This window comes from Falco cherrug, chromosome 3 (genome assembly GCF_023634085.1).
Source record: "Falco cherrug isolate bFalChe1 chromosome 3, bFalChe1.pri, whole genome shotgun sequence".
Classification (NCBI taxonomy): Eukaryota; Metazoa; Chordata; class Aves; order Falconiformes; family Falconidae; genus Falco; species Falco cherrug.
Window position 1 is genome coordinate 108,609,190 of NC_073699.1, and position 27,935 is coordinate 108,637,124.

General features: G+C 42.0%; 2 protein-coding genes across 13 annotated transcripts; one reads left to right on the top strand and one right to left on the bottom strand.

The window, feature by feature from the left end:
- Positions 1 to 871: 871 nt before the first annotated feature.
- Positions 872 to 14,686, bottom strand: LOC102051020 (uncharacterized). 9 transcript variants are annotated; one of them, XM_055704935.1, is made up of 10 exons: positions 14,551 to 14,686; positions 14,214 to 14,287; positions 13,386 to 13,545; positions 13,007 to 13,160; positions 9,914 to 10,059; positions 8,199 to 8,375; positions 7,299 to 7,412; positions 4,238 to 4,324; positions 2,207 to 2,354; positions 872 to 1,720 (listed from the first exon to the last, which is right to left on the bottom strand). In XM_055704935.1, exons 5-10 carry the CDS (start codon positions 9,971 to 9,973, stop codon positions 1,689 to 1,691), a joined length of 618 nt encoding a protein of 205 aa, XP_055560910.1. In that variant the 5' UTR covers positions 9,974 to 10,059; positions 13,007 to 13,160; positions 13,386 to 13,545; positions 14,214 to 14,287; positions 14,551 to 14,686; the 3' UTR covers positions 872 to 1,688. The 9 variants fall into 9 exon arrangements, with proteins under 9 accessions (XP_055560910.1, XP_055560909.1, XP_055560908.1 ...); XM_055704934.1 differs by adding an exon at positions 13,691 to 13,834 and having other exon boundaries at positions 13,007 to 13,545; XM_055704933.1 differs by lacking the exon at positions 13,386 to 13,545.
- On the top strand, positions 14,571 to 27,817 carry SLC35E2B (solute carrier family 35 member E2B). Of its 4 annotated transcripts, none has more exons than XM_055704929.1 (9): positions 14,571 to 14,595; positions 20,055 to 20,584; positions 21,304 to 21,439; positions 22,530 to 22,657; positions 23,434 to 23,554; positions 23,905 to 23,958; positions 24,598 to 24,670; positions 25,406 to 25,551; positions 26,712 to 27,817. In XM_055704929.1, exons 2-9 carry the CDS (start codon positions 20,260 to 20,262, stop codon positions 26,956 to 26,958), a joined length of 1,230 nt encoding a protein of 409 aa, XP_055560904.1. In that variant the 5' UTR covers positions 14,571 to 14,595; positions 20,055 to 20,259; the 3' UTR covers positions 26,959 to 27,817. The 4 variants fall into 4 exon arrangements, with proteins under 4 accessions (XP_055560904.1, XP_055560903.1, XP_005437863.1 ...); XM_055704928.1 differs by lacking the exon at positions 14,571 to 14,595 and adding an exon at positions 15,091 to 15,229; XM_005437806.4 differs by lacking the exon at positions 14,571 to 14,595 and adding an exon at positions 16,850 to 18,136.
- Positions 27,818 to 27,935: the final 118 nt, after the last annotated feature.

Below are 27,935 nucleotides of genomic sequence, written 5' to 3' on the forward strand. Positions count from 1 at the left end.
TTCACAGATGCAGCCTAGTAGCTCTTATCTACACAAGTATTAACTTCAAGACCTTGTGAAAAAGAACTGGCAGATTTCCACAGGAGCTTAGCAAGATCTTCGGAATAAGAACACTTTCAGTGAAAATATGAAGGTTAATTCTTGAAGGCATAACAATACAGTTCTGGTTTTGGGGAGATAAATGCCTGAATATAATCACAGCTTTTTTCCTTCTAATGATACAATTGTTTCTGCCATCTCCTTGCTAGGAAGATAAAAGGAGCATAGCACAAGCTTGATTTCTTCAGCTAATTTTGACCAAGTACAGGCCTACTGCAAGATCAAAGTCTTCCCTTACTGGTCCTGCTCTAGGCAAGCAAACATGTAGCAGGTCTTGTTTTAGAAAAGGATTGAATATGCTTAATTGTGTTCCTCAGTTTCAGCAACAATTCATAGTCACATTTTGACTTGTGGAATGAAGTCACAGTCATCAGCTGGTTCTCTCGTGCTTTCTCTTGATATTGTCAACTGTATGCAGTCTGACCATAGACTTTTAACCTCTTCATGTCTCTGCTGTGCTAGCTATAAAGTAATTTGTTTCGGGTTTAGAAGATGATGGTGAGGAAAATATTCTTTCTTTTTTCTTTTTTTTTTAATATAGAAGTTTTGTGATCATCCTTGTAAATTTCCCTAACAGCTGCAACAAAATATTTTAACTACTTTTTGCAGTGTATGGGTACCTGCAATTGAAAGATGTATCTGAAGAGGAATGTGATGGCAGTGTTCACAGCCCATGTGAATTGCAGTTCCAGCCTCTTCCATACTTGGTGTGTGAACAGGCTTCCTGTTGAACTCATGCTGTTGATGTGTGAAATAATTACCCATGCACAAACTGTGTTTACACTTTATTAAAAAATAGGCAGCCAGTAGCTAAAAGGATCCAATCAATATAGTACCAAACTTTTAAATTACAATATTAAAGGCTTATTTTAACAGTCACCCTGGTGTATGAAATGGCACACGGGTTAGATACACTATAGGAAGGCATGAAATTACATCGTGCAGTTTGCATGTGTAGCTGGGATTTTAAAAAAAAAATTAAAAACTGAAATATTCTGAAGTCAGAGGAGGACCAAGAACCCTAGCCATTCTGTTGGGGTTAAGCCATCATACAGCCATAGTGGAGATCAGGCAATACAGCTGTCATAAAAATGTCGGGGCTTGCCCTCTGTTCAACAACAGATCTCAGTTGAGAAACGATGGTAGAGCAATCCTCTTCTAGACTCAGGTATATCAGATGGGTGTGCAAATTATTTTCATTATGTTTGTGAATATCCAGAAAAACGGTGTTTATATTAACAACATTTTCTACTCACATGCATGTTGTGAACCTCCTGCAGTTACAAAGCAACATCAGGAAAACAAGGAGTGAAAGATGTGTTGTCCTGTCAGCAAAACTCACTGAATTGAGAGGATTACTGTTCAGTTCCCGAGCACACTTTGCTTGTTAAACTAAGTTACCAGCTGCACTGCGATCGTTCCCTAGCACGATACGAACCAAGAAATGTGTAGACATTTTTCTGAGCAACTTCCTCTACCTTTGCAAAACTGACTCGTGATCTTACATCCTGAATGCAAGTACTTGATCAGAACTTCCCCGGCTATGGTTTCACTCTGTAAGAGCTGCAGATACAACACAAGGGGGATGCTCAAGAGTCGATCCTTCCATAGGAAGAAAACACTGTGGGAAGAAAGGAAGATCAGTCAACACCAATGCCTAGCAGCATTTATGTTCTTCATGTAAAAGGAAGTTTGGGTAGTTTAAGATTAGTGGGTCTCTAGGTCTCTTTATTCTGTCTTTCTTAGTTATTATATGAAAGTTATACAGCATGATAAAGAAGAAAAATTACATGTATCTTGTATAGAGGAGATCTTTCCACACAGGTCTGTTTTTCTGGATAGCAGCAATTCTTGCACAGGTTAGAAGCAACTTTGACTAATGCCAGTTTTCTTCAGGGAGAAATCACATATGTTCCATCCAAGCTTCTGAACCTTGTCAGGCCAGTAAATTCTGAGGTTGCAGTAGTGCTTGATGTCATTAGGGATCTGCCTTTTATTGTGACTATCCCTAACGATTTTCCTGGCTTGACAAGCTCTCTACTTAATTGTGACTGTGATACAGTAGGCTACAACCTTCGTACTTAAATTCACCTTTTTAAGTACTTACTTCTTTCTCTCAGCCCCTGCCCAAAGCTGCGGTAGACATGAATCAGTGCCCAAAACAAAACAGATTTTATTGCAACAGAAATGCAAGAGCCGGTAATGAAAGCAGCTTCCAGAGTGTAAGAATTCCCTTTGCCCCACTCCCTTATCACCTGCAGGAAAATGGAGACATACAACAATCAACACCTAATGCCACAAAACCCTGAAGCCATAAAATGCAATCAACCACCACGTTTCTGAAAGTAGTAGCTAGATGGTATTTGGGGGGATAGGGTGGGGAACTGATCACTTTTAAACCGTCTTACTTCTTGGATTACATGCTTCCTTGGCTACACACTGACTCTAGCTAAATGCATTATACTTTCCAGTCACAGAAGTCATATAAAAACAGTATTGTGTCCAGACTGAAAAAACAGTTAAGCTGGAGATAAGGAAAACAGACTTTATCTTAATGTGTTTCTTTCCACTATATAATACAGAATGAAGTTATGTCCCCTGGATGTCATTGTACTGTTATTGTCACACGTGTCTAGAGGCCAGCTTCATGACCGCATTTTCATTTCATGGCTAGCCTGATTAAGGTGCTTATGATACTAATAATTGCCTAACCTGTGCTTTTTTGAGAGGTCTGACACAGGAAAAATGGCAACTTTTCATTAAAAGCAACAATATTTATATCCTGCAGCTGTCTAGTGCATTGAAAGTTTGAGTCACTGCCCCAGCAGGCCTAGCGATTATCAAGATGAGGTTTAAAAAAGCACCGTTTCGACTACTTTGATTTAACAAACCCAATGGTGTTATATGCCAAATCAAGGCAGGTTATGGATGTCCTGGCCAATCTGGTGCAGTTAGTTTGTTTGTCTATTAAGTTCTGCCACTTTTCCTGTTTACACTGCAGGGGGTTGTTAAGCAGCTGCTTTATAGAGTCAGTGTAGCAGCTTTTTCAGAGCTGAAGTAATTAATGGTAAGTGCAGTTTTGGTTTTTTTTTTGCCTTTCCGGTAGTCAGATAAAAGATGGTAAAAAGCATAGGTTTGGAGAAGCAGCTGTATTATAGATCTCTGTAGCACAGAGGAGCATTGCATTGCATGTCCATGCCCTCATTTGCTGGTCACTCTTGCGTGTTGGTTGTTACCGTGCAAAAATGGAAGGAGACCTAGCTATTTTCAAGTTGTTACTTGATGTTACTCTTACGTCAGAGGCCACCCTCTGTACTTTTCTTCCTATACTGCAATACGAGTAAAGTATAGCCACCAAAGACAGTGTGTGGTCCTGTGCTTTGCCAGATCAAACAGGCTTGTGAATAATTGGAAGAGCCTGATTTGACTGCATGCTTTAATAAGTAGAACCCCAAGGACTTGGATGGCTGCAGCCACTGGACTTTTATCAGTATCTGGAGACTATTTGTATGAAGTATGAGAAACACTGGCTGCTATCGGCACTTCAGACCCTTCCCATGATGAACAATCTGCTTTGCCCTTGCCCTTCTTCCTTACCTCCTTCACATGAGTTGCGGGAGGTGCTGGGGTGCCCCAGTGATAAGCGCTTTATCGCTATTATAGTGCCAAAAAAACGCCTAACACTGGAGTTTGTTGGCTTTGTGCTGTCTTTTGTTTTGGCTACATCAAGATCAACAGCTGGGGGTGCTGCCCAAGAAACCTTTTATAATGTAATGTGGCCCTGCAGATGGTCAAATGCTTTGGCACCACTTGAGACTTCTTATGAAGGAGGGGAGGCATTTTTGAGGAGCTGCGTATCTTGTACTGAAGGATTTTATTGCATCTTTCCCTAATCATTCTGGATGCTTGGCCAGCTGCAGAGACTTCCAAAGCCTCTCCCTCTAACTAATCAGTTCAAGAGCAATTTGACCCAGTTCCCGTCTTGAAAAGTTGCTCCTGAAAAGGTAGGACATGTGTGCTGCTCTCACTGATTTTAACGAAGGGGTATGCTCAGGAAAGAGGCACCCTGTTTTGGGCCCAAGGATCCAGTAATGAAGAGGGAGGCCTCCAGCCTTGCTCCCCGAGTTTGATGAATTACCGTGTAAAGCAGGTAGATGAGATAAACTACTTCAGGTACATTCTGACTCAGAAAAATCCACACTAGAGGTTTCAGTTCTTTTAAAATCTGTAAAATAAGATAAAACATATACAGCTTTATAAGGTGTTGCTATATACTCTATAAAGGCTATATAAAGTTGATTTTTCAATAGCATTTTAAGTGTTGGTCTAGCTGAGTTCTCAGTTGTAACTTTGTTCTCCACTTGCCTTCCCTACCTGTGTTTTTCCAGCAGGAAATATGCTCTCTTGTTTTCCACGGAGCTGGGCCAGGAGTGATGTTGGTGAAATCAGAACTGGTTGCTTCATGGGCACATTCTGACAGCTGTGCGTGATTAGAGCCATTTCAGCATCCTCTTGAGCTCTGCCTTCTAATGCTTACAGTACAACTCCCAGCGAGCTTAAATGGAGAAGCACTGACTCTTCTGAGTTGTATCTAACCTGATGCACTTTTTCTTTGGGTATGCTCAAATTTTTCTCTAATAAATTAATGTTTTCATAGCTAACAGATTGAAAGCGCTCTGTGACTTTTTTTCTCCACCTTTGTTTCTACTACAGAGAAGTAAAGTCACTGAGAACTAAAATGGGGGAGAAGCAAGAGGATTTAACTGTCAGAAGAACTGTTTCACAATTAATCTTGGGACTTTGGAAAGAAGAAATGGCAGACTGCTTTCCAGCAGGAAGCAACTTTCAGCAGTCCTGAACTGGAAGGGCAGGTCTGAGCAAAGGAAAGTAAAACAGCTGAGTCACTGGGAATTAAGGCAGTAACTGCATCAATGCTATGATGATTTGATGAATCTGATCAACCAGAGATTCCCCCCCGCCCCGAGACCAATCCTTCTGCAGTTGTCAATATATGAACCTCTACAAAAGCAGTAAGTCTCTCCCCTAAGGGAGTTTGTCTGTTCCCTGCCACCTCTACTGTTGTCTCCATTTTCTGTGGTACTGCACAGTGCTCGTCTTAGGATAAGACCAAAAGGGAAAGGAAAGCAAAGGCTGAGAAACAAGAGGAGGGGGGAAGAGAGAATTAGTAAGTAATGGGAGAAAGGAGAGAAAATAAACAGTGGACATAAATAAATCCACTAAAGTAAGTGGGAGAGCATGTATATAAACAGAAGAAAAATAATGAATAATCCCCATGTGAAATGACATGTGCATCAAACCAGAAATAAAAGAGCATGAGGTTTAGCTGTGCTTTCAGATACCGCGGTGAACAGAAAGGACTGTGTACGAGGCATTTTCAAGTCTTCCCTTCTATTATACTTTCTGGTGGACTATGTATGCCTCCTGCCTTTCTTACATAACAACCTCATAGCAGGTGCTGTTTCTGGGAGTACCAAACAAGACAATGATACGTGTTTCTCTACTACTGCATCATCTGCAAGCAGCTGATTGTGAAAAACTTGTCTGAACAGGGTACAGAAAACGAGTTCCTATTGCCACCCCTTTGTCAAACTCTCTACATGCTCTAGCCTGAGACAGAATCGTTTTTACCTTGGATGCAAAGCTGCCAGGCTCCTGAAATATATCTGCCTTTTCTAAGTTGCGGTTACCCTGCCTGCAGTGCTGCCACTTACTGAAATACGGCACTAAATTATTTTTTCACTAATTTTACATTTCCTATTTCTTAGTTAGGCCAGCAGCTGTTAACTTTTTCCAGTAGAGAAGTTAGTAATGTACCTAGACAGGGTAAAAAGTAGCTTTCAAGTAGTTCTAATGCAGACTGTTTTGAGCAAAGGGCAAGAATATGTACTTATGCCTAGGACATTTACTAGTTGAACTATTAAGAAACTTGTTTGCTCTTGATGAAAGCATAAGGAATACCATGTACATTTAGACATAAGACCATCTAACTGAAACTCCTCTTTCTTTCCTTAAAAGAATCAGCGCTGGTTTTAATGCCTAAAGGTAGATCAAGGAGAAGCAGAGAACACATCATCCGCGATAAACCACTGGTCAGATCAACTTTGTTTCCGATGGTAGGGGAAAAGTAGCGGAAAGGTTTACACTTTTAATCCTAGCAGGAAAAGACATGGTTCTGATCACTCCCTTCTTTCCACGTCTGATACACTTTAACTAAAAGCAAAGATCCAGTGCCTCACAAAGGTCTATAAAGAGCATTCCTAGGTGTCACACTCAGTCCTGTCTCAGTTTTTCCTTGCTGGAGAGCTGTTAGTGACCGTGACACTCCAAAGTCCAGGAGAAACATGATTCTGTGCAACTATTAACCTGAAGTTACTGAAGTATTTTAAAAGCACAGTGCTTTGTGCTACCTCCACTTTCAGCAAGGAAAGTAATAGCACTTGGAAAACTGTATTTCAGCGGTCAGGAACTCATCTCTGTGGCTAAAGCAAACACTCAAAGAGCCTAAAAAACCAAAACCAATAAACCCAAAACCCCCTACGCTCCTTCCTGGTAGTAAAAGACTTAGATATCTGATGTACTTTGGCCCAGATTCTGCAATTGTTCCTGGAACAGAGCTCTCAAAATTTCAGAGGAAGTTGTCTGACGTGAAAAACTACATTTCAAGTTCACAGATCCTTATGTTAACCTGAAAACTGTCACTCACCTTTAAAGAAGCTGCCCCCATAAAGGACCACTCTTCTTTTTGGTGTGGTTTCCTAACAATATAAGGCCTATGCAGTCTCACTCTGTCTGTATATCCATCTTTGTAATAATTTGGAGGACTGTTGCCAGCTTCCCCTAACCTTGTCAGAGAAGTAGAAATATTGAAGATACTGTGATCCCCTAGGTTTCGTTAAAGTAGGTGATCAAGGACTGGGAATAGAACAATGGCCCTCAGAAAGGAATACCGATAGTGTGACGTTGTTTCATCCTGTATGCTCAGTTGAGAGGCACAGACTTATAAGAAACCTGACTTCATTATTGTTGGTGCTCTTGTTTTCTGCTGGGATCCTTTCTGGCTCCCTGCCACTTAGCAGTTTTACGTGGAATGGGATGGCTGTGGTAATTGCCCAGGGTGAGAACTTGTAGTCTCAGAAGCTGACTATCCTTGCTAGTGTCGCTGTTAGCGTAACACTTACTGCGATGATGCTAATGGTCACCTTCAGGCAGGCCCAAAGAACCCCTGTTGCTGAGATGATGTTATGGAGAAGGGTGATCTCGTGCAGGCTTATCAGCAGAACACACAAGCAGAGCTGAAAGAGAAGAGGCAAAGATTTTGGTAAAATTATTAGTTTAAGACCACACAGTCCACCAAAATAAATTTGACAGAAACTCCCAGAAACAGTTAACTTGGGCACAGGTCTAAAGGCTAAAATTTCTCCTCAGAAACTGACAGGCAGTACAAAACAGGACACTAGGACAGACATGCTTCCCTGCATGCCACATTACCAACAACAAAGAACGAGGAAGACAATAAGGTGGGCCCCAGGTAAAGCGTAATACAGTGGTAACTCAGAATGAAGGATGGTGTAGAGAAGCAAGAACTCCTTTCTAAACAGATCTTGGGTTCACGTATCTGTAACTCCAGGTTGTTGTCTCACCCCGATTGCCCTGCTAGGTCAGGCTCCCCCCTCCCATCCCAGTATAGTTTTCTCAGATGTAAGAGACGGCTAGGATGGCTGGAAAGCAAGAGACTGCAGGCTGAGATGATGTGCAGTGATAACCTTTCTCATTTGAGGAGGCCATGTGAAGTTGGAGCTTCTGGCTGCAATTGTTTTCAGGGACATACTTCCCCAAAATAAGTCAGTTCTCCTTTTGGGCGGGTTAATGATAAAATACACATTGATTCATTTTTATGGATTTTTAACTACGCTTCCCTCTAGCAAACACCTGGAGAGATGACCACTATTAGCTGATCTTACCTGAAAGGTAAGATACAGGCAGGATTCTTCTAGGAAGTGAATGGTTCAGCTCAGCTAGTCTAAGATACTCTCAACAGGAGGGAAAAAAGGGAAAGCCAAGAGGAGAAAGTTCTGTACCTGTGCCTGAAGATCAAAGGTCAACATGGAAAAACAGAGGTTCAGCATGAAGTATTGTGACTGCAGGCTTTCTAGAGCACCACCTACTCGAAAGGCCATCATGCTTTGACTCTGAATGAGGATGATGGCACAGATCACATCAAAGGAGCCAACCAAGAGGATCAGAATGAACCGGGCCTGATGGGAAACAGAAATAAGCATGTGACTGGCCGTGCCGAAACAGGGGCAGTCTTTAACCTTAAATCTTCTAACTGGAAACAAAAGACCAAAGGAGTAAGGAGAACTCCTTTAATAAACAACAATTAAAGATGACAGTTTGCCGCACTGTTAAGTGGCCAAGATCAGGCCATGATTTTTGCCATTTGTTGCAACCACTTGGTAAACCGCAGTAAACTCATTTTGGCTGTTTTGGTTTACATTACCCTCAATGTAGTTCTACAACTGTTGAGAGAAACGTAACCTTTGCACTCCCTGTAATATCACAATGACTTCTAACAAGGTTTTGTTTGAGGTTTTATTCATACAGTTTGAAGAAACTGCTTGATAGAGACTGGCTCTAAGCATCCTGTGTGGCACAAACCAACTGGTAAGAACCTTCCTCATTGATTTCAATGGGACAGTGGGTTATTCTGAATGCTGTACTCATCAAATTTTAGTTTGGGTTGTATCCACAACTTTGCTGGCATCCACACTAAACTTCTGCTGCTTTAATGATGGCTGAAGAGGTAAAATGTCCTTCATAATTACATCCATCTGAGAGTATTTATACTAGTATGCCTTATTCTGGCTCAGAAATTTTGCTCAGGAAGCCAGAGTTACAGTAATTCATGTTACTTTTATAGTAGTAAAAAAAAAAAAAAAAAAGTCCTTAGTAGTACATCTATGCCAGGCTTTACTTTGAGGTTCTTGTTTAATATATAAACCAATGACTGGGATGTGTACCTTAAAGGAATTTGCATCTCTCCAATACCTGTTCCTTATTGACCCTAACCACCCAGTTTGCTGTAGATAAGTATGTTTAACTAAATGTACAATTGATAGGTAAATTGAATGGGAAAATTCTGCTTTGCGGCATCTTCCTAGCTTGGTTGCCATCTCTTGTATCAAAGAATAATTTTTGGATGACTTCACAGCAAGGAACCTCTTTCTCACATTTGCGATAAACGTGTGCCCACAAAAGGGAAGAACTTCTGAGAAGCACGGCAAGCAGAAGTTTAACTACTAACCTTAGTAACACACAGAATACAACCCTTGTATTAGGTTTTATTGTTATGAAATGCAAAGATCATCTGGAACCCTAGCACATTGTATCTTTTTTGCAGCAGATTACCATAAAAACACATGTGGGGCTGATGGCTACATCCCTGCATATAGACTTGAGATTCCAGTTCTGTGTGTAGGTTAGATTTACGTGACCTTAGGCCAGTCATTTCATAGAGCGAAATCTGAAGCAGAGTGGGTGAAGTGGAGGATATCTTCTGTGGTAATCCTGTGTGAGTAAACTTTGATATTTATGTTCCTTTCAGATAGTGCCTTAAAGAAACTCACAGAACAGCTCAGAGAAACAGATTTGCAATCGCAGAGGTGCACATTTTGTAATTCAATGGTAGGAATAATTCAGCCTGTTATCAGTGGCCCCATCACAGACATCTTGCCTTTCTAAGATTTTCAAATCCAAGATGTGGAGAAAAGTTAATTAAAACCAGGAGACTAACCAGGAGTTTCGGCTTTTGTTCAGCAGAGAGAACTGTGAAGTTGACAATGGAACGGAACATCACTAGCAAGATGGAAAGAACAAAGACGATGAGCTCCTGGCGATTCTCCTGCAGGATTCCTCTAGTCACATAGTATACACAGAACACTGGCAAGGAGAAGGAAAGGTCAGTTACCAGGTGAACGCAGATTGCACAGAGTGCAGTTTTTCAGTACGCTCCATCCGGATGACAGAATGGAAGTATCAAAACCGTGTAACAGGCTCCTCGGTCAAGAGCGTATCTTTATTCTTGCCAAGGGGCCTGAATCAGATAAGTAAAATGAGTACCCTCCCCTGTGTTTAGTATACAGAAATGAAGTAAGATTGTTAGATTTTTAAATTACTTCTGAAGTAACACTTTGAAAATGGCAACCTATTAGCTACCCCAATTACTTGGCAGCTGTGGTATGTTATTCTATTAACATATTCTTGATTGAACATTATTTTGAATAGTATATTTGAATTAAATGAAGTGACACCATTCTTATTAAAGAACTGAAATTACATAATCTTACCAGTGAGAGTAATTCAAGTGACTAACAAGCAATTTACTGCTCTTAGGCGCACCTCTACAGTATTGTGTGGTTCTGACCACGACAAATGGCTTGTGTGAACAGAACTCAGGCAGACAGACTGGAATCCTAACAGTTTATTTTTGTTGTGGAAATTTTGAAACACCCCACCCTGCAAACAACAGTCCAGAAAAGAACTGGTTCAGGGAAGTTCTGAGTTGTTTTTATAAAATACATCAAATCCCACCACTCTCAACACAGTTAGCTGTCACTGTTCAACTCTACACTGTTTTGACAAAGCTGAAATAAGGAAAAGGCTCTCCTTCCATAAAACCACAATCAGTGCTTTGTTCTTATATAGGATGCTCCTGAAAACACTAGTTAATTCTTATCATAGAAAAAGTAACAATAGATTTGTTTTCCCAGAGGGCTACTTCCTTGATTCTGTACATCAAATAATCTGGTTTTGCTAGGTTGGGACATGGGGACAAAGTGTCATAGAAGTTTTCAAAGTAACATAATAACTTCAGTCTCTAAACAAACCTTCTAGTGAATGAACTTCCTTTTTCACTTCTACTAACAGCAGTTGAGAAAATCGAAAATGTTTGGCAAATTACAAAGTGACTCATGCAAATTTTTGGTGTGATTATGACCTCAGGAAGACCTGAAAGACTTAAGACAGTATCTCATTGTGTTGCAGATTCGACTGCTCAAGCAGTAGTCGTCTGTATAAACTATTTTAAAACAAACTTTTCTGAGCATTGAGATTTTTGCAGAGAGAGCATATGCACATTACTGAAATAAAGGCCATCCCCATGGTTTTGGTAAGTGACCTTTTTTCAATAAATTAAATCCCAAACCCTCTTTAAAGTAAATATCTCTAGTGGTAAATCCAAGAGATTGTTACAGCCAGGGCATCTATTTTTCCTTAAAGAACTATTACCAGTTCTATCAGTCCTTGTCTACCCTATAGAAAACATGGCATGGTTTTGGCATGTTTATAGAGGTTAGCTTACACATCTTAAAATCTCAAGGTAAGCCCATCATAGTTTTATTATGTTCCTTGAATGATGTTATCTTTACTGACTAATATGTTGAAACAACATTCATTTACATTAAAATTTTGAAATCTGAAGTAATGTGTTAAAAATACATGATTTTTCCTGATTAAAACCACACATTTGTGGGAGGCTTGCACTTCTTCCCGTGTGTGTTGCAGCACAGAATACTAATTAGTATCAACAGAAGGCAGGAGGGGGGAAAATAGATTAGCAAACATGCTTTCAACTTCCCCATTTATAACATCAGGTGATTCATTTGGTTTATTACGAAGGTTCTTCATTTTTCTCTGAAGCACAAAACAGTGGTTGCTAACAAAAACAGTGTGACAGATTGGAGGCACCAATGGTCTGTTCTCACATTGCAATTTTTGTTGGTATGCTGAGTCCTGTGTGAAAAGCTGCTAATCAAACCAGAGTTTTGGAATAAAAGTATTGTTTGTGTGTGTCTAATTATAGAATCTGGAATAAATCTATTATCTTTGTTCCCTGCGGGTGAAAGCATGAAAGCTGGAAAGCAATGACTGCTTATGATTAGCATGTCCTTCTCGTACACAAGGTCTTAAACACCCCCCAGAGTCTATTATTTCCTACACTCTTTTGGCCAGCTAGCCAACAGCCAAGACCTGCTACAGCCAGTGAAGAGGACTCCCCTAAAATACTTACAATTGTATTTATTTTCATGTTAAGTTTCATTTCTACTTAATACAAACAGACCCAGGAATATGAACATAGGTTTCTATTGAAGCTCTAATTGGAAATACCCAAGGAAGTTTGAATTTTGCTGCCGGCTGGACAAAAATTATTGGACAAAAAAGAGAAGAGCTTTAAAAAAAATGAGGTACTTATTTTATTTTATTAAAATACTTCAGGTGAAGCAACATCCTTGCAGGAACTTAACACAAAAAGATGACTTAACATTTTCTTGTTTCAGATCAGACTGTGTGTGTTTGGTTTCTTGCAGTGTAAGAGGGTGCCTTGAAACCAGCTACAACTTGGGCATAAGCATAGTTCGTGTCAGAAGATGTACGTTCTGTACAAGCCTTGGAGTGTGGACATCTGAATTCCCCACCCTGTTCCAGCAGAGACATTCCAATGGGAAACGGTAAGCTCTTTCTGGGACAGCTGAACATTCAGTATGTTTTGCATAAAGCGGCAGTTGTCTGAAAGCAAAATCACTGTCACATCTACCTAATGAAATGCCAGTAAGAAAACCAACCAGAGCAAAACTGCCTAAAACCTGAATATTTTTTCACACTATTCATGCATGAACACATTTTGGATGACACCCATCTATTACTGATCCTTTCCTTGGGAAAAACGACAATGGCAAAAGCATCTAGCTGGTTAGTGCTAACGTAGCAGAAGATTCTGTGTGTAATGTATCAGGCTAAATGGAGCGACATAAGAAACTTCAGTTGCTGCTTCATTACTATCTTGGGAAAAAACATATTTGTTTTGAAATAGAAACAGTATGTTTCTTACCAACTCCAATTAACTGAATAAGAGAAATGGTGAAATCTTCCTCAGTTTGTCGAACAAGTGTCTCTATGGTTAGCCCTATTACACTTAGCAGAGACAAAATAGTGACACAGAAGTAGATCTTCACGGGAAATGATAGCTCTGAACAAGGTTTTATCTGTAAAGGAAGAAAATTTTTAAACACGTAATGCAGAATAAACTAGTTGCTGTCCCTAAGACACATGTTAAAGCACATTGGCTAAATGGTGCAAGCGTGGGGTTTTCCTTGGAAAAAGGAAGAGAAGCTCGCTACAATTGAACTGCAACTCCAAAACCGCTGAGGAAGAGAGAAGTCGGACTTTATTTTGTAATTCTCAGCCTAGATTTTCTGGAGTATACCTACAGACTGCCTTCTACTTTGCTCAGTGCCTCACAAGGGCTACGATGTTCCAATTTCATCTCCCGATAGCACGATTGCCAATGCCCATGTACACGCCTAGCAAAACATAGCGACGTTCAGCAAGTAACTTCTTCCCAGCGCCCCGCCTCGAGACTTCAGAACACTGTAAAGAAAGGTTCACTCTTCTGAATAACATACACAGCATTCGTGGGCGGGATGGTGGGGGCTGTTGTTTTTCTTTCCATTCACCCCAGACAGTCCCAGTTGTGGGGACAGCGACACTGCACCAGGCTAGCTGCAAAAATCACCTTCCTGGGATGTTGGCAGGAGGGAAAAAGCCTTGGGAGGCCGGACTGGAGGGTGGCACAGCTCTGGGCTGCCCTGCTCAGTGGTGGCCTCCGCCGTGATCCCCGTGTGCGGGGGGGGGCTCTGCTTGCGTTACCTGCCCCCCACTGGAAAACACGGGGAGGGTTAAGCAAAACCACCCGTTGGAAGCAACGGGGCGCTGGGGTGGGGGGTGGGCGGCAGAGAGGGCCCCGCTTGGAGGGGAGGCCCGGGGTGCCGAGGGGGGCTCAAAGGGGGTAACCTGGGCTCCGGGGGGCCGAGGGGGAGGCTAAGGGGGGGCACGGGGCTCCGAGGGGGGGAAGGGGGGGGGCCGGGCGCCGAGGGGAGGCCCGGGGCGCCTCGGCCTGGGCCCAGCTTTGCCTTGGCGCCCCCCCGCGCCTGCGTTCGGGCCTTCACCGGCGCGGGGTGCCCAGCACAAAGCACCCCCCCGAGCGGCCCGGGGAGCGGCCCGGTGGTCGGGGCGGGGGGGGCAGCGGGTGTACTCACGGGGCCGCAGGGCGTGGGGATGAGCTGCCGGTGCCGGGGGGTGAGGTTCGGCAGGGGGGGGGGCCGCGGCGCCACTGCAGGGGGAGAGAAGGGGGCACCATCACCGGCTGGCAGTGACGGCAGCCTGCCCTCCCGCTCGGGCCGTACCACCCCGCGGCGCCCGGGGGGGGGAGGGGGGGCAGGCCCCTCCCCTCCCTACGCCCCCCTCCCCTCCCACCGGTAACGCGGGGATGGGGGGGGGGGTGTCACTGAGAACCGCCCCCCCGCCCAGCGCTTGGTTCCGCCCGGCCTCCCTCCGTCCCCGATGGCGCGGAGCGCTGCGGGTCCCCACCGCTACCTGTCGTCGGCACCCTCCATGGCCGCTCGGCGCCGTCCCCCTCCGGTAACGGCCCTACATGGCCCAGCGCCCGCACTTCCGGGGCAGGCGCCCGGCCGGCGCGTCACTTCCCCGTCCCGCGCGGGAAGCGCGGCGGTGGCCGCTGTCCGCCCTCCTGCCCGCAGCCCCCCGCGCCTGCGGCCTGCGCCTGCCCGGCCCGGGGCGCCCGCCACGGCCTGCACCGCCTGGGGCCGCCGCTGCGACCAGAGCGTGGCTCCTGCCGGGCTCGATGGCACGGCCGGCCTCGAGTGGCACGCCCGGCGGGGCTGCGCGGGTTGCAGCCGGCCGCCGCCCGCAGCCGCGTCCCCTGTAGCCCCTTTTCCTTTCCTTTTCTTTATTTTTTTTTTCCCCCTAAAAGGGCCTCGCCCGCGGTGAGCGGGAGCAGCGCCGCTCCCGGGGCAGGGCTGCGGCCCCGCAGGGGTGGCCCCGGCCCGGGGGGAACCCGCCCTCCCGCTCGGGTCCGCGGGGCGGTGCGCGGCGGGGCCCCACCTCCCTGCCCGCGGCGGCGGGGCCGGGCCCAGCCCCGGTGCTCCGCTGCGGCCCGGGCCGGCCGGCCGCGGTGGGCCCGGGAGCGGCTGGGCTGGGGCTGCGCGCTGGGCCCGCCCGGGGCTGGCCGCGGCCGGGCTCTGCCGGCGCTGAGGTAGGGGACGGTGCGGAGCCCGGGGCGTGGAAGCGCTGCCGGCTGGGCGCGGGCGCAGGGCCGCGGGCTGCCGCTCTGGAGAGCCCTGGGCGGGGGGCCGGTGCTGCCCTGCAGGGCCCCGGCTCCGGGGGTGGCGGGGGGCTGTGGGGCCCGGCCGCGCGAACGGGTCTGCGGGGTCTGCTGCGCTGCCCGGGTGCTGGAGGCGAGGGGGGAAGGTGTTGGGACATGGTGACTAGAAAGAAACGCAGCCGCAGTGCAAGGAAGTACTAAGCTATTTCAATCCTTTAGCATCTCTGTATGGGAGGCGGTAATAGTTTTGTGATTGTATTTATTAAACATCTTGGGTGCTGTCCTCATCGTTTAGCAAAACAGGGGTAATATTACCAGCTCTACCTGGGATGAAGGATGCCATGCTTCCATTGCGTTGGAAGCCAGGTGTGGGTGACCTGTGTTGCCTTATAGTAGATTAAGGGAAAACACACACCAAGGCTTTTTTTTTTCCACTTTTAAATTAGTCCTCGTTCCTCTAACACTTGCAACATCTTTTGAGCTTTCCTTTTTTGTCTGTGAGGTGTAAAGATGACTTTATGGAGTTCTTTGCAGATATGGTCAAAAGCACGTGTCTATACGTAGGTACTAACAAGTGGTTGGAAAAACTAGCACAGGGTCTACACATAGGTACTAACAAGTGGTTGGAAAAACTGTAGCACAGGGTCTACACAGAGGTACTAACAAGTGGTTGGAAAAACCGTAGTATGGGCTTTTCATCCTCGCTGGTAGGTGGTGGCCATTCAGAAATCCAAAATGCTTCCAGCCATAGGTGGATGAATGCAGTAAGGAGCTGTCGGTGTCATACGTGTAGTGGTGACTGTAAGAACTGACTTAGCTGTTTAAGAAATAATTCTTTTTTTGATGCAGTTTTGAGGTGAGCCGCATCACAAAGGAATTTTATGTGAAATTTGTTGACGCGCCTGAGAGATGCTTGCTAATGGATATATTCCAATTATAAAAAATATTTAGTATGCTCTATGGAAGGATCATGAAGGACTCTGCGTAACCAGGGTTGCAATAGATAGGTAAAGAGCACAAAATCTGTAGTGCTGGAAATGCTATGCTTTGCTTTCATCATAAATTGTGTCTTGGTATAGTAGATGTCATTTTGAAAAGACACTATATTTTCTCTTTCATGTGACCGCTTTGTCTCTTGTTGCTGTATGTGTTATCTTGAGATAATTTTATTCCTTCAGTTCTAAGGAAGGAATCTAGTTATATTGAATTCTGTCTGTATCATTGGGTAATTTTATTTTTTGACAATTTCCTAAAAATTTGGGTTAAACCTGCAGTTTTTAATGAAAAGGAAGTTTAAGTATATACTACTACAAGGATTTTTGACACGTCTGTGATAATCTCCTTGAAACGATTACCAGAGTTGGAAATGAAATGGGTTTTGGTTTTTTATCAAGTATGGCTCTGAAAGAACTCAGTTTCCCCATGTCATGCTTGCTTTTACAGATGACTGGGTGCTGTTAGTGTTGGGTGAAGACGGCTCGGATGGCTGCCCTGACCCAACTTGCAGCAGAAACCCTCAGTGCAGGCCAGGTGTGGGCAATGCCGGTTGTTGAGCACTGGCAACTCGATTTTTCACCAGCTGCCTCACTGTTCACATCTCTCTGGTTTTGGAGGGGGATGTGACGCAGACCTCCCCTTCACCAGAGAAGGAAAACTGACTTTGCTCCCTTTTAAACTGTGTTAGAAAATTTCTTTGGAAGCTGTTTATTTGGAAAACATTTCTTACGAAACGACTAATGCAAAAATGCAGCGTGTGTGTGTTCTTGTTAACCTGCGTTGCTTCTGGTTTTGTGTTCATTTTTTTTGCAAAACTTGGCGGCTTTTTTTTTTTCTTCTGAGACCTGTAGACATGCTGCTTTCACAGTGATGAGATTAAACTGTACTGGTGTGAACTAAGTGTAGGTAATGTGTATGGATTAAGAATAGATGATGTGTACTAGTCCTGATGTGGTTTAAGAGTGACCGTTTCCCTGCAGCCTTAAAATTTCGCGGGTTGGGGAGAAGCAGTTGCTCTGCTTTGATCTATCTCATGTCCACAAAAACACTTGCTGGGGTTGGAGTGAGCAAAGGGAGATGCTTTTTGTTTCAGAAGCTATGAGCTGGTGCTAGCTAATTGAGAATGTTTGCTAAGCTGTGACACCATTTCTGCAAAAGCACTGGATGGACAGCTGTCACTTCTATAGAGTCCTGTAGGCTGCCTGGCTGCCAAATAATGTTTATTCCCACGGAGGCCGCTTGCACATGATAGAAAACAAGTGTAAGCAATTTAGTAATCAAACCAAGTAGGACTACGCAGATAATGTCTTCATGTATTTTCTTCGCTCTTAAAAGTCTCCTGCAAAAAGGTTTTTCTCTGCTCCTGTTTCAAGTTTGAAATGAATGTATTTCTCGTTGAATTTTGAGTTGCTCTGAGTAGAAAGGGAGGAGGAGTTTGAATGCAAGTAGATTTATGAATGTGATGCCTTAAAGCTTAAGGAATCGGGGAGCTGTTGAATTGGTGATTAGCTCTTTGTAAGTCAGAATTAGTCTGAGACTCTCAAAGCTTATACTCAATATTTTTTCCACCTTTAACATAAGATCTTTATTGCTAACGTGGTTAAAAGTTGGAGAAGATAGAAGGAAGAGTGCAAAATGCACAGTGTGCTATTCGTTCTTTTGAGCTGGAAGATTGAATGTTTGTGCGTAATCCAAGAGAAACAGTCTACCAACAGTTGCCACGTTTTCATCTATTGGTAAACATCAGCTGCTGGTTGGTCTTAAGGGAGGAAGACTGAATTAGTTCCAGATGAAGAACTCTTTCAGCCCATTTAAGACTTTCCAGTTGATTTAAGACAGCAGGTCAGTAATTTAGGGGAGTACTTTTGTTCTAATTTGTTATTCTGCTTCCTGCCATGTGTGGATTCAGTGATAGCAAATATGATACCGCAGTGCTGCAGAGGGTGGGAGTTTTGTTGTGCTTGATTGCTTTTGGTTTTGAATAGTATAAACAGAGAAAGTATTCACAAAGTTGCGGTAACTAACCGTTTTGAATGTAGAGGGGTATTTTTTTTTTTTAAGATCTGAAAAAGGAGGAAGAGTCAAGAATCTGTTTTTCTTAACAAATTCTCTTAAAGAATTCATGCTTTCCTTCAAAGTTTTGGCTGAAACTGGGTTAACCCAGTTTATGTGGTTTAATGCGACTGTGTCGGAGGGTCTTGTTACCTCGGTGTGCTGCTAGCCTCCTTTCCTGGTAAATTGGAAAGAGATAAGGGGATAGGGATGGAAACCTTCTCTCCATGGCTGTAATAACTGAAATAGAGAACATGTGGAATGGAAAATTTTAGTGTAAAGTAGCTGCTCTTCAGGATATTGAAAGTGACATGATATATTTAACTCTTTAGTACCTCTTCATGATTTATGTTGAGATGCCACATTGGACATTAAATAAGCATGAAGAAAATAGTGTAGCCTGTTCACCTGTTCACATGCTAACAAAGTCAGGGTGGGTGCAGTAGGTCTTCTTACAACTCTTGGATTTTTGCTTGCCATCGATTATTTCTTGAGCTGCCACTGTTTGATGCACTGTAGCATTACAATATCATTTCAGACACCTTTTCCAAGATGTCTGGTGATTAAATTCCCCCACAAGGATTAATTTTTAACTGTATAAGCTCCACTGTCTTATCTATCTTGCACATATGCTCCTGGATAAAAGTATTTCAAATGTAATTTCCCCTAGTGTGTGTTTGCTGAGGAGCAAGAGGTCCTGTCTGTCGTTTCACCCTCACCTGCTTCATGTTGTTTTCTTTTGCTTGTAAGACAGAGAGTGCAAAATAGAAAGCAGTTAAGTCCGGTAGCATGTTTTAATGTTGCAGATAAGCTGCTCGGGTGCAATTTCTTTCTTTCTTAATACAGACTTTGAACCTGTTAGCATTGTGATACTCACTAACATTACATGAGTTGAGAGGAATAAAGGTCACAGGGTGGTGGTTGTTCTCCCAATTCTTCCACTCTAACTTGCCACATTTTGTGTAATTTGTAAAAGGAGAAAGCTCTAGTTACAAGCAATTTAATACCTTTTCCTGATAGATCTTTTGAAAAGGCTTTAAGGATTATTCCAAGTGCTAATACTGAATTGCAAGCTATAGCAGGACCGCATGGCAAAATAAGTTAATGTTGCATTATTTACAAGTAATTAAACAGAGAACAAGTCTGAAGAGCTCTTGGACGTATTTTCCTATTTTGTTCACTTAGACCTCATATTTACCAGGATAATGGTGTTTATGATCACTTGAAGTTACTAGCCCTTGATTATTGATTGCTCACTTTGACTCGAGTTGATAATTAGTACTAATAGTGCAGGCTCCTGCCCAGCTTTTCTGGGTTGTGAAGATTTTTCTGTTCAGTGGTTATGAGACTACCTTAGACTGAGATCAAAGAAACTGTAGAATCTTGAAGAGGAGTTAATTATAATTGAAAAGGCTGCTGTGTTGACATGCTTTGGAGGAGAAAGAACTTAAAAACGTGTCAAGTCTTTTGTGTGTACGCATGCTACTTTAGAACTAAAAAAAATCTCCCTTAGATAAGGACTTAGTGCGTAATCTTGGTATTATATTAGGAGTGCAAACTCCAACCCGAAAGACAAGCTACAGAAGTCTTTCTGTCTTTCATAAACTGCAAGTGAAAGGTGGTATCTTTGCTGCATTAGGGATTTAAAATGTCATTATGTTGAGAGCTACATGCTTTTTTTCCTTCTTTCTCTTTTTTTCATTCTTAGGCAGAAAAAATGGAATAGAGCACACGAAGAAGCATGTGAAGCTTATTTTTTATGCAAGATGTTCTTTGGAGGACCAAGTACACTTTTTCAGGCCATGGGAGATGAAAGACTGATCACATGATATTTTTGTCTCGTTGGACTGCTGTGCTGTGCTAAGTCAATGTTGGTTTGTATTAAGGACAAATATTAATAACTTAGTGGCAGCATGTCGACTGTGACAAGCGCTCAGACACCGGAGGAACCTAATCCTCTCCCTCCTGAAGAAAAGCCGAAGGGAAAATCACTATTTCATTTGGGTTCGCTCTTTGCTAACAGAAGTGAAAAATTTATAATTGCTAGGAGTGATAGTGTGCCGGAGGAGAACGTGCTGAAAATAACTATCACGGAGACCACAGTCATTGAGTCGGACTTGGGCATCTGGAATTCTCATGCTCTCATCTACCTCACTTTGTGGTTTTTTTTCAGCTTTTGCACTCTTTTTCTTAACAAATACATTCTTTCGTTGCTGGAAGGAGAGCCCAGCATGCTAGGTAACCCTACCTTTCTTTTACACTTTAATTCCAGTAAGTAATTTGACAATACCAGATCCTCCTGTATTAAGTTGAGGGACAAAATGGTTTCAATTGAAGTGAAAAAGACCTAGTTAGGAGATGTGGGGGTGGATCTTGGGGCTGGGAACTCATGAGTTGTGATCTCAGCCTGTAAAGGGGCTTCTGACACTGTCCTTTCCTCCGCTCGCTGAAAGATGGTATGAAACTTTGCTCACAGAGGAGCTACAAGATGGTGTTTGAGAAGAAAAACGTGAATACTTTTTTCTGTATTGGGAGGGTAGCATGCGTTTTTTTAAAAAAAGTAAAATCTTGAGTCAGTGGTTGATAGTCTCCAGAGCTGTTAAGATTTTGTTCATCTGTAGAAGTGCGAAAGTTGCCTTTGTGTGATCTCTGTTATCCAATGGACTGCTTATTTCTTTTTTTCTAAGGGGGAAACAGAGGGCACTTCATCTGTGAACCAGATTTTATAGGTGTATTCCACCTCTGTTTTATTCTGTTGCCCTGCTGGCAGATGTAGAAGTAAGGGGCTTTTCTGAGAATTTATGAATTCTAGACAGTAGTTGCCATGTTTCTTAACTGCTAAAATTACTACACATAAGTTTGTCTAAGAAATTTTCTTATGTTGCTTGATGCGTCATGTTCCCATCATCTTCTGATTTTTTTTTTTTTAATTTTTTCCCCCTCTCATCTTTCTTTAGGTGCTGTTCAAATGCTTTCAACCACCTTCATTGGCTGTATAAAAATGTTTGTTCCATGCTGCTTGTATCAACACAAAACACGCATCTCTTATCCACCCAATTTCATCATGATAATGCTGTTTGTTGGATTAATGAGGTAAATGGTTAAATATTTCCTAGAGATCTCTCTGGTTGCTTCATTGCGTTCTGAACAGAAGCTGTGTTTTCATGGCTGTCTTCATTCTTGGTTGGAAATTGTTTGGGGTATTTACCTTTTCCCCCAGAAAAATCACAGGATAATTTTATTTTTAGTTCCTGTTGCTAAATGCTACGTTCCTTTTTCCAGGTGTCAATTTTTTGGCTAGCTTGGCTTCCCATCACATTTAGCTTCTTTAAGAACACACTTCTCTTTCCATTTACTTTCTTCCTGTTCTCTTTTGAGGCTGATATTTGTGTACTAATATTTATTATGATGCTTTGTTCCCTCACCTTTTCCAGCAATTTGCCTCAAAAGTCATACAGGCTATTAATGTTTATCTTTTAAAAAGTAAATATTTGCTGTGTGCTGGGACTCTATCAGTTTGTGGTCTAGGAGAGAATAAGAATACATGATTTGGTTTCCTCTGCACTGCAAAAGTGATAAAGGATAACAGGGTCCAGATTAATTCAGAGTAGCTTTATCGTAGTAACTATGCTGCCCTGTTGTTTAATTTCTTTGAAGTATGGTACATATGTAGCATACCTAATTTACACTAAAGATGGATAAACCACAAATGATAAAATGTCCTTGGTGAATTACTGTTTATTGGTAGAATTTTACTTTTTTGGCTGACTATTGAAAACTTCAGTTTAAAACCCTGTCACCTGAGGCTTGGTTAGAGTGTGTTAAAACGTAAACTTTGAAGTTTCCTGGAAGTACATCCATAGAAATTGCACAGTTGCCCAAGGGTGTCATTGTTTATGCTAAATAAATAATAATGTTTAAGCCAAAGTGGGAAGCAGTAAATATGAGGCATCCCACCTCGCAGGTGCAGAGGGGGGAAGGTGTGCAGCTGGCGGTTGCTGCCGTTCACTTGAGCTGCTGTGATCTGATAGCTGGATTGTTGGCTACGCCTGCCCATACTCTTGTTTATTCTGGCTCAAACTCAGACCCGGAGAAATTGTAATGCAATTCTTTATGCTAGATGTCTAAGAGTAGCTCTTAAAGCATTGCTTTCTGCTTAATTTCATGTGTTCTTCTACTACAGATTTGCAACCGTAGTCTTGGGTCTTGTCAGCTTGAAAAACGTGGCAGTTTCATTTGCAGAAACTGTTAAAAGCTCGGCACCGATTTTTACTGTTATCATGTCTCGGATGATATTAGGGGAATACACTGGTGAGTATTTCACTGTTGAAATGTGATTCTTTTTTTCCTCTTTTTTTTTTTTAATACGGTCACTTAGTTGGCCATGGACAAGAAAATTCCACTGAAATAGAGTAAATGCAGCTGGAAGAATCATTCTGTTTGAACACAATGAGTAGAGTATATTTAAATAAAAAAGGATTTATTTTAATGCAGCTGTTCAAGGGCGTTGTTGCTCTGAGGTTAATTTTTCTGACAGGAAAATATTATTGCAGCCTTAAGTACCTCAAGCTCAGTGTTTTCCTTCTTTTCCTTCTTCCAAGGTCAGCTGGCTTGCAATTGCATGCTGTTTGCTTGAAGAGCTTTTGCTTGTTACTAGCTATAAGTCATAGGAGTAATACAGAAACCACGTATAGATTGCTGTGTGATTCTAAATGTCGAAAGGCTGAAGTAGGCCAGAGGAAGAAGAGTACTTTGATCATGGAGTGAACAGGGAGAGTATAATTTTCTGCTGTCATCTGGTAGAAGAAGAAATCAAGAGTTTTGTGTTTTTGTTTGTTTTTTTTTTTTTCTCCAAGGGAGATACTTTTGTCAGTGAGTGTATGTCCGTATTGTTTTTGAGACTTCCCTGCTGTTGTCTGACATCTCATTTTAGAACCTCTGTACTTTAAAATCGAGTCACAGAAGTTGCTTTTTCTTTCAACTAAAGAAGTTAAAGTGGAATCCAAGCTTTCACATATAGTATCTGATACATGTAATTGGAAGTACAGTAATGAAACACAGATTTAAATTTTTCTTTTCATTTGCAGGACTGCTGGTTAATCTCTCTCTCATTCCTGTTATGGGTGGGCTAGCTCTGTGTACAGCTACCGAAATCAGTTTCAACATTCTAGGTTTCTCAGCAGCTTTATCAACTAATATCATGGACTGGTAAGGCATAATGATAGTTGCATATGTGGAATAACAGAAATTTGTTTATTGGTAGATGGAAGAAAATTGTTGCTTATAGTTGGTTTTGTGCACAACTTTGATACTTAAAATTTATTGTTTGTGGAAGATAGTTTCTTTATCATAACTGCTAGCACTAATTAGATTAAAAAATAGTACAACTCTGTCAGTCTAGAGGAGTTAGATCAAACTATTAACTGTAGTTGTATACTGTGTAGAAAACATAGCTACCCATCTAAGGGAAACAAGTGTCTTTCTCACGGATTCATTTTATTTATCCTACTTAAAATACAGATAACTGGTGGTGGTGTTTTGTTTTTTTTTCTCCCCAGTCTGCAAAATGTCTTTTCAAAAAAACTACTCAGTGGAGATAAATACAGATTTTCGTAAGTATTAAAAATACTTCAGACTTCAGGTTTGATTATAGATGGAATTTGAGTGTCATAAGGAAACCATATATTTAGGATTATATTGCACCAAGGTGTGATTTTTTTTTTTTTTCTTGTACTATTTACAGGCAGCTTTAACCTAAATCATTTTATTGGGGGGAAAAAAACCTTCCCTATGCTCAGATCCCACCGTGGTAGGTCAGAGTCTTGTAATTGGCTAAAACTGGAAAAAAAAAACCACCCTACCCAGAATGAGTCCTCTTTTCACAGAAATAAGTCCTTACTCTGCAATCATAAAACATCCCTTAATGTAATTAGGCACGCAGAAATGAACTTCAGTACTTGCCGTTTTACCTGTGGAGCGTGAGCCAGGAGTAAAATCTTGTGGTAAAATACACCTATAGCCATATGTATTTATTTTACCACAAGATAAAATGCTAGTTTTGGTCTTGAAAACATGTGCCTCTTATCTCCAGTCCATCTTTGCAAGAGATTGCGGAATTTGTTGTCCCCAAAGCTTGGTAGATGGCTTTTATTATTCTGATATCTGTAAATACAGTAACGATGCGGCTTGGTTCAGCTCTTGGAAAGAAGCAGCTTTTAATTGTTTTCATCATTGATTTTTCTCCTTTGTAGAGCCCCGGAGCTTCAGTTCTACACAAGTGCTGCTGCAGTGGTTATGCTTATTCCAGCTTGGATATTTTTCATGGTAATTTGAATTCACTAACACAGATTTATGTTTGCTTATTGACTTATGAGCAGAATGTGCAACTAAGGTTAAACTTAATTTTTACTTTTCAGTCGTCTTTTTTTTTTTCCAAATCACCCTGAAATACATTTCGTCTTATGTTTCCAAGAGGTTGAAAAATTTCTATTTTTTACACACACACACACACACTCACCCCCAAAGAAATAATTTAATATAGACGTGAGTTGACAAGTGACCCAGAAAGACTGGGTTTCTCAGGATTGTTGAAACCAAATCATAATATTGTCTAAGTGCATTTAAAGTTTTAGATAAAGACTTGAAAACAAAATCTTAAATATTTATTGTTTTTTGCTGATACTCATGCGGTGTATGGGAGTATCAACACTCTGAAAGCAAAATTGAGCTAAAGTATGTATACTGTATCAGGTTCAGTGTGTATCCTTCATGTTTTGGCATTTCGTTGCCGTGCATCAGTGTTCAAAAAAGAAAACGTCTCACAGGCAGGCTGAACACACCGGCAAGTTCAGTCAGATGAGAGCTGTTTTTCTAGTATATTCTTCGGGGGAGAAAATTTTAGTATCTAAATGTCTTGTATGTTTTAGGATTTGTTTTGCTGAAGTTTAAATGTAAACCTATATCTGCTTATAATAACTACTTGGGTGGAAAACCACTTTGAGTTTAGTTCGTAAGGAAATCTAAAAGTCCTCTTTTTTTTTTTTGTTTTTTGTTATTTAGGATGTCCCTGTGATTGGGAAGAGTGGGAGGAGCTTCAGCTACAACCAAGACGTTGTCATACTACTTTTAATAGATGGAGTTTTGTTCCACCTACAAAGTGTTACAGCCTATGCCTTGATGGGAAAAATTTCTCCTGTGACTTTCAGGTAAAACTGTATTTTTTGCATAAAGAACACTGTTTTCTCTTTTTTGTTGTTGCTTGGTATTTCTGCTTGAGAACTAGGCAGTAAAGGTATTGTGCAAAGAAATAAATAATGTAAATGCATGAATGCATCAAATTAAGAAGAAAACATCATATCGGAATCACGAAAACTTTGTGGTTTGCTCCCTTGCTTTGCGAGGAGAGCAGCATTTGACATGTGCTGTTGAGCTTCTGGAGCAGGTGCTCACATTTACTAGCAGGGGTGCTGTATTCAGGTGTAACGGTTGTTCCTTAAAGCTGGGTAATGAGACTGGACAGATTCACCGAAACCCTTGATCCCATGTTTAAGCTGCCGTTTGCTTCAGTGATAAGCCAATCCCTACGTACACCTCGGCGCAGGACAGGATACGAGCAATCAGCTCTGTATTTCTTTTTTCCCCGGCTGTCTTTATGGAATTGTGTGTTCTCTAAAGACAGCTTCCACCCACGCTGTCAGCTACCGCCAGCTTTGTTAGGCTGTTACACAGTTCTGACTCAGTAATCGGTTGGTTGTATGAACAGCCCGGTGGCCTTTGGGGTAATCCTGGTCCTAAACTCCAAAGGCTTCTGCTGTCTTAACTCTCGGGTGCCCCTGCAACAGTGTTGTGACAATTCGCTGTTACACACATGCTTATTCTGACATCGTTAGTCTTCTCTACGTAACAGGCTGTAAAAGCCTATATTCATATTAACATGTATGTGAAATTTCATAACTACTTGCTATAATTTTGCTGATGTGATTTGGATATTGATTCTTTTCTGGTTATAACGCTATATTACTTGAATAGTAGCAGCACGCTTGCAAATGATAGTTATGTTGCTAGTGTTCTACTAGCATTTTCTGGATGCCTGTTAGCTAGAAATTGATTGCTGACACTGTACTGCGTACTTGAAAGTAAAGAGACAAAAACCTGAGGTGAATTATTGTACTAGCTCTAACATTAAGATACGAGTGCTGGTATACGAGCAATTTGGTGTTGGTACTAGCTTCAGGAGGAAAAGTGGAATGTGAGTTGGTGTTTAAAAAGCAAGCAAAACAAAGAGGGGTCCGGCTACATTAAAGCATGGTGGTGTGTGGGATACGAGAAAGCTATCTTTGGTCTTAATTTTTATATTCCTTTCCAGTGTTGCTAGTACTGTGAAGCATGCCCTGTCAATCTGGCTGAGTATTATTGTGTTTGGTAACAAAATCACAAGCCTCTCAGCCATTGGGACTGTTCTAGTGACAATTGGAGTTCTACTATATAACAAGGCAAAGCAGCATCAGCAAGAGACGATACACAGCCTGGCAGCTGCAGCTCCGCAATCCGCACAAAGTACAGCTGAAGATACAGAGCCACTAATTTCCAAGGATTTGGAACCGTATGATTAATATGGCCGTTTATTCTTCCCACCTAGTGTAACTCAAAGAAGGTCTTCCTGAAAGCGGTTGTTTCGTCAGCTGTTGATGCTGATTTGGTTCCTTTGAGTTCGTGGCAGGTCAAGCCTGGGACTTGAAGCAGAGAGAAAACGATGGGAAGAATCCAGTAAGCCTTGATGTACTGAGAAACTGAGGACTTGGTGTCTTAGAATGTGGTAAATGTGGGCTTTATTGTCCTTCCTTGACTGCAAATAATGTACAAGCCTGTATTAGAGACAGAACTTCAGTGTCTTGTGGGAAAAATGATTCCTTTCTCCCTACCCATCAAAATAATGTGAAAACGCGGACCCATCACTGTATTCTGCTTGCTTGCAGTGGACTGACATTGGTGCGTAACTGAAATGCCGAGTTGTTTGTTACTCTGTGCTGCCTGCATCCTGCATCGTTTGTGTGCGTCATAGAGCTGGAAGAAGGAACCCCCTTCTCTCCCAACAAGTGACTTACTCTGGTGTATGTTTAGTTGAATCGAACTATGGAAATGGGTCCATGCCCCAAAGCAGCAATGAGCAGCTATTTCTGACAACAAAGCTAGGAATGAAAAGTGGTTTTTCTACTGAAATTTAACATGGGAATATTGCATCCTGATTGTGTATTATTGGCAATATAAAAATGCAAGTATACGCGCATATACATACGCTGTATAAATGGAGTGTGGCATTAAATACCTGCAGTTGCTTAGAGGTAAAAAAACACTGAAAAATTTTGGTGATAAAGGAAGCAGGATCTCTATTTCTATAAGAAACCATTTTAATTTCTCGCATTTTGTTATGTATTTCTGTTATGAGGAAATAAATCGATTTTGGGGGTATTATTTCTAAGAGCACAAAAAATCTGCCTTTTAGAAACTCAGGGTTATAATTCTGACCTGTGCGCAAAGTATTTCTATCATTTCTGATTATGTAAAGAATCTGAGGTATCTGTGACAGATG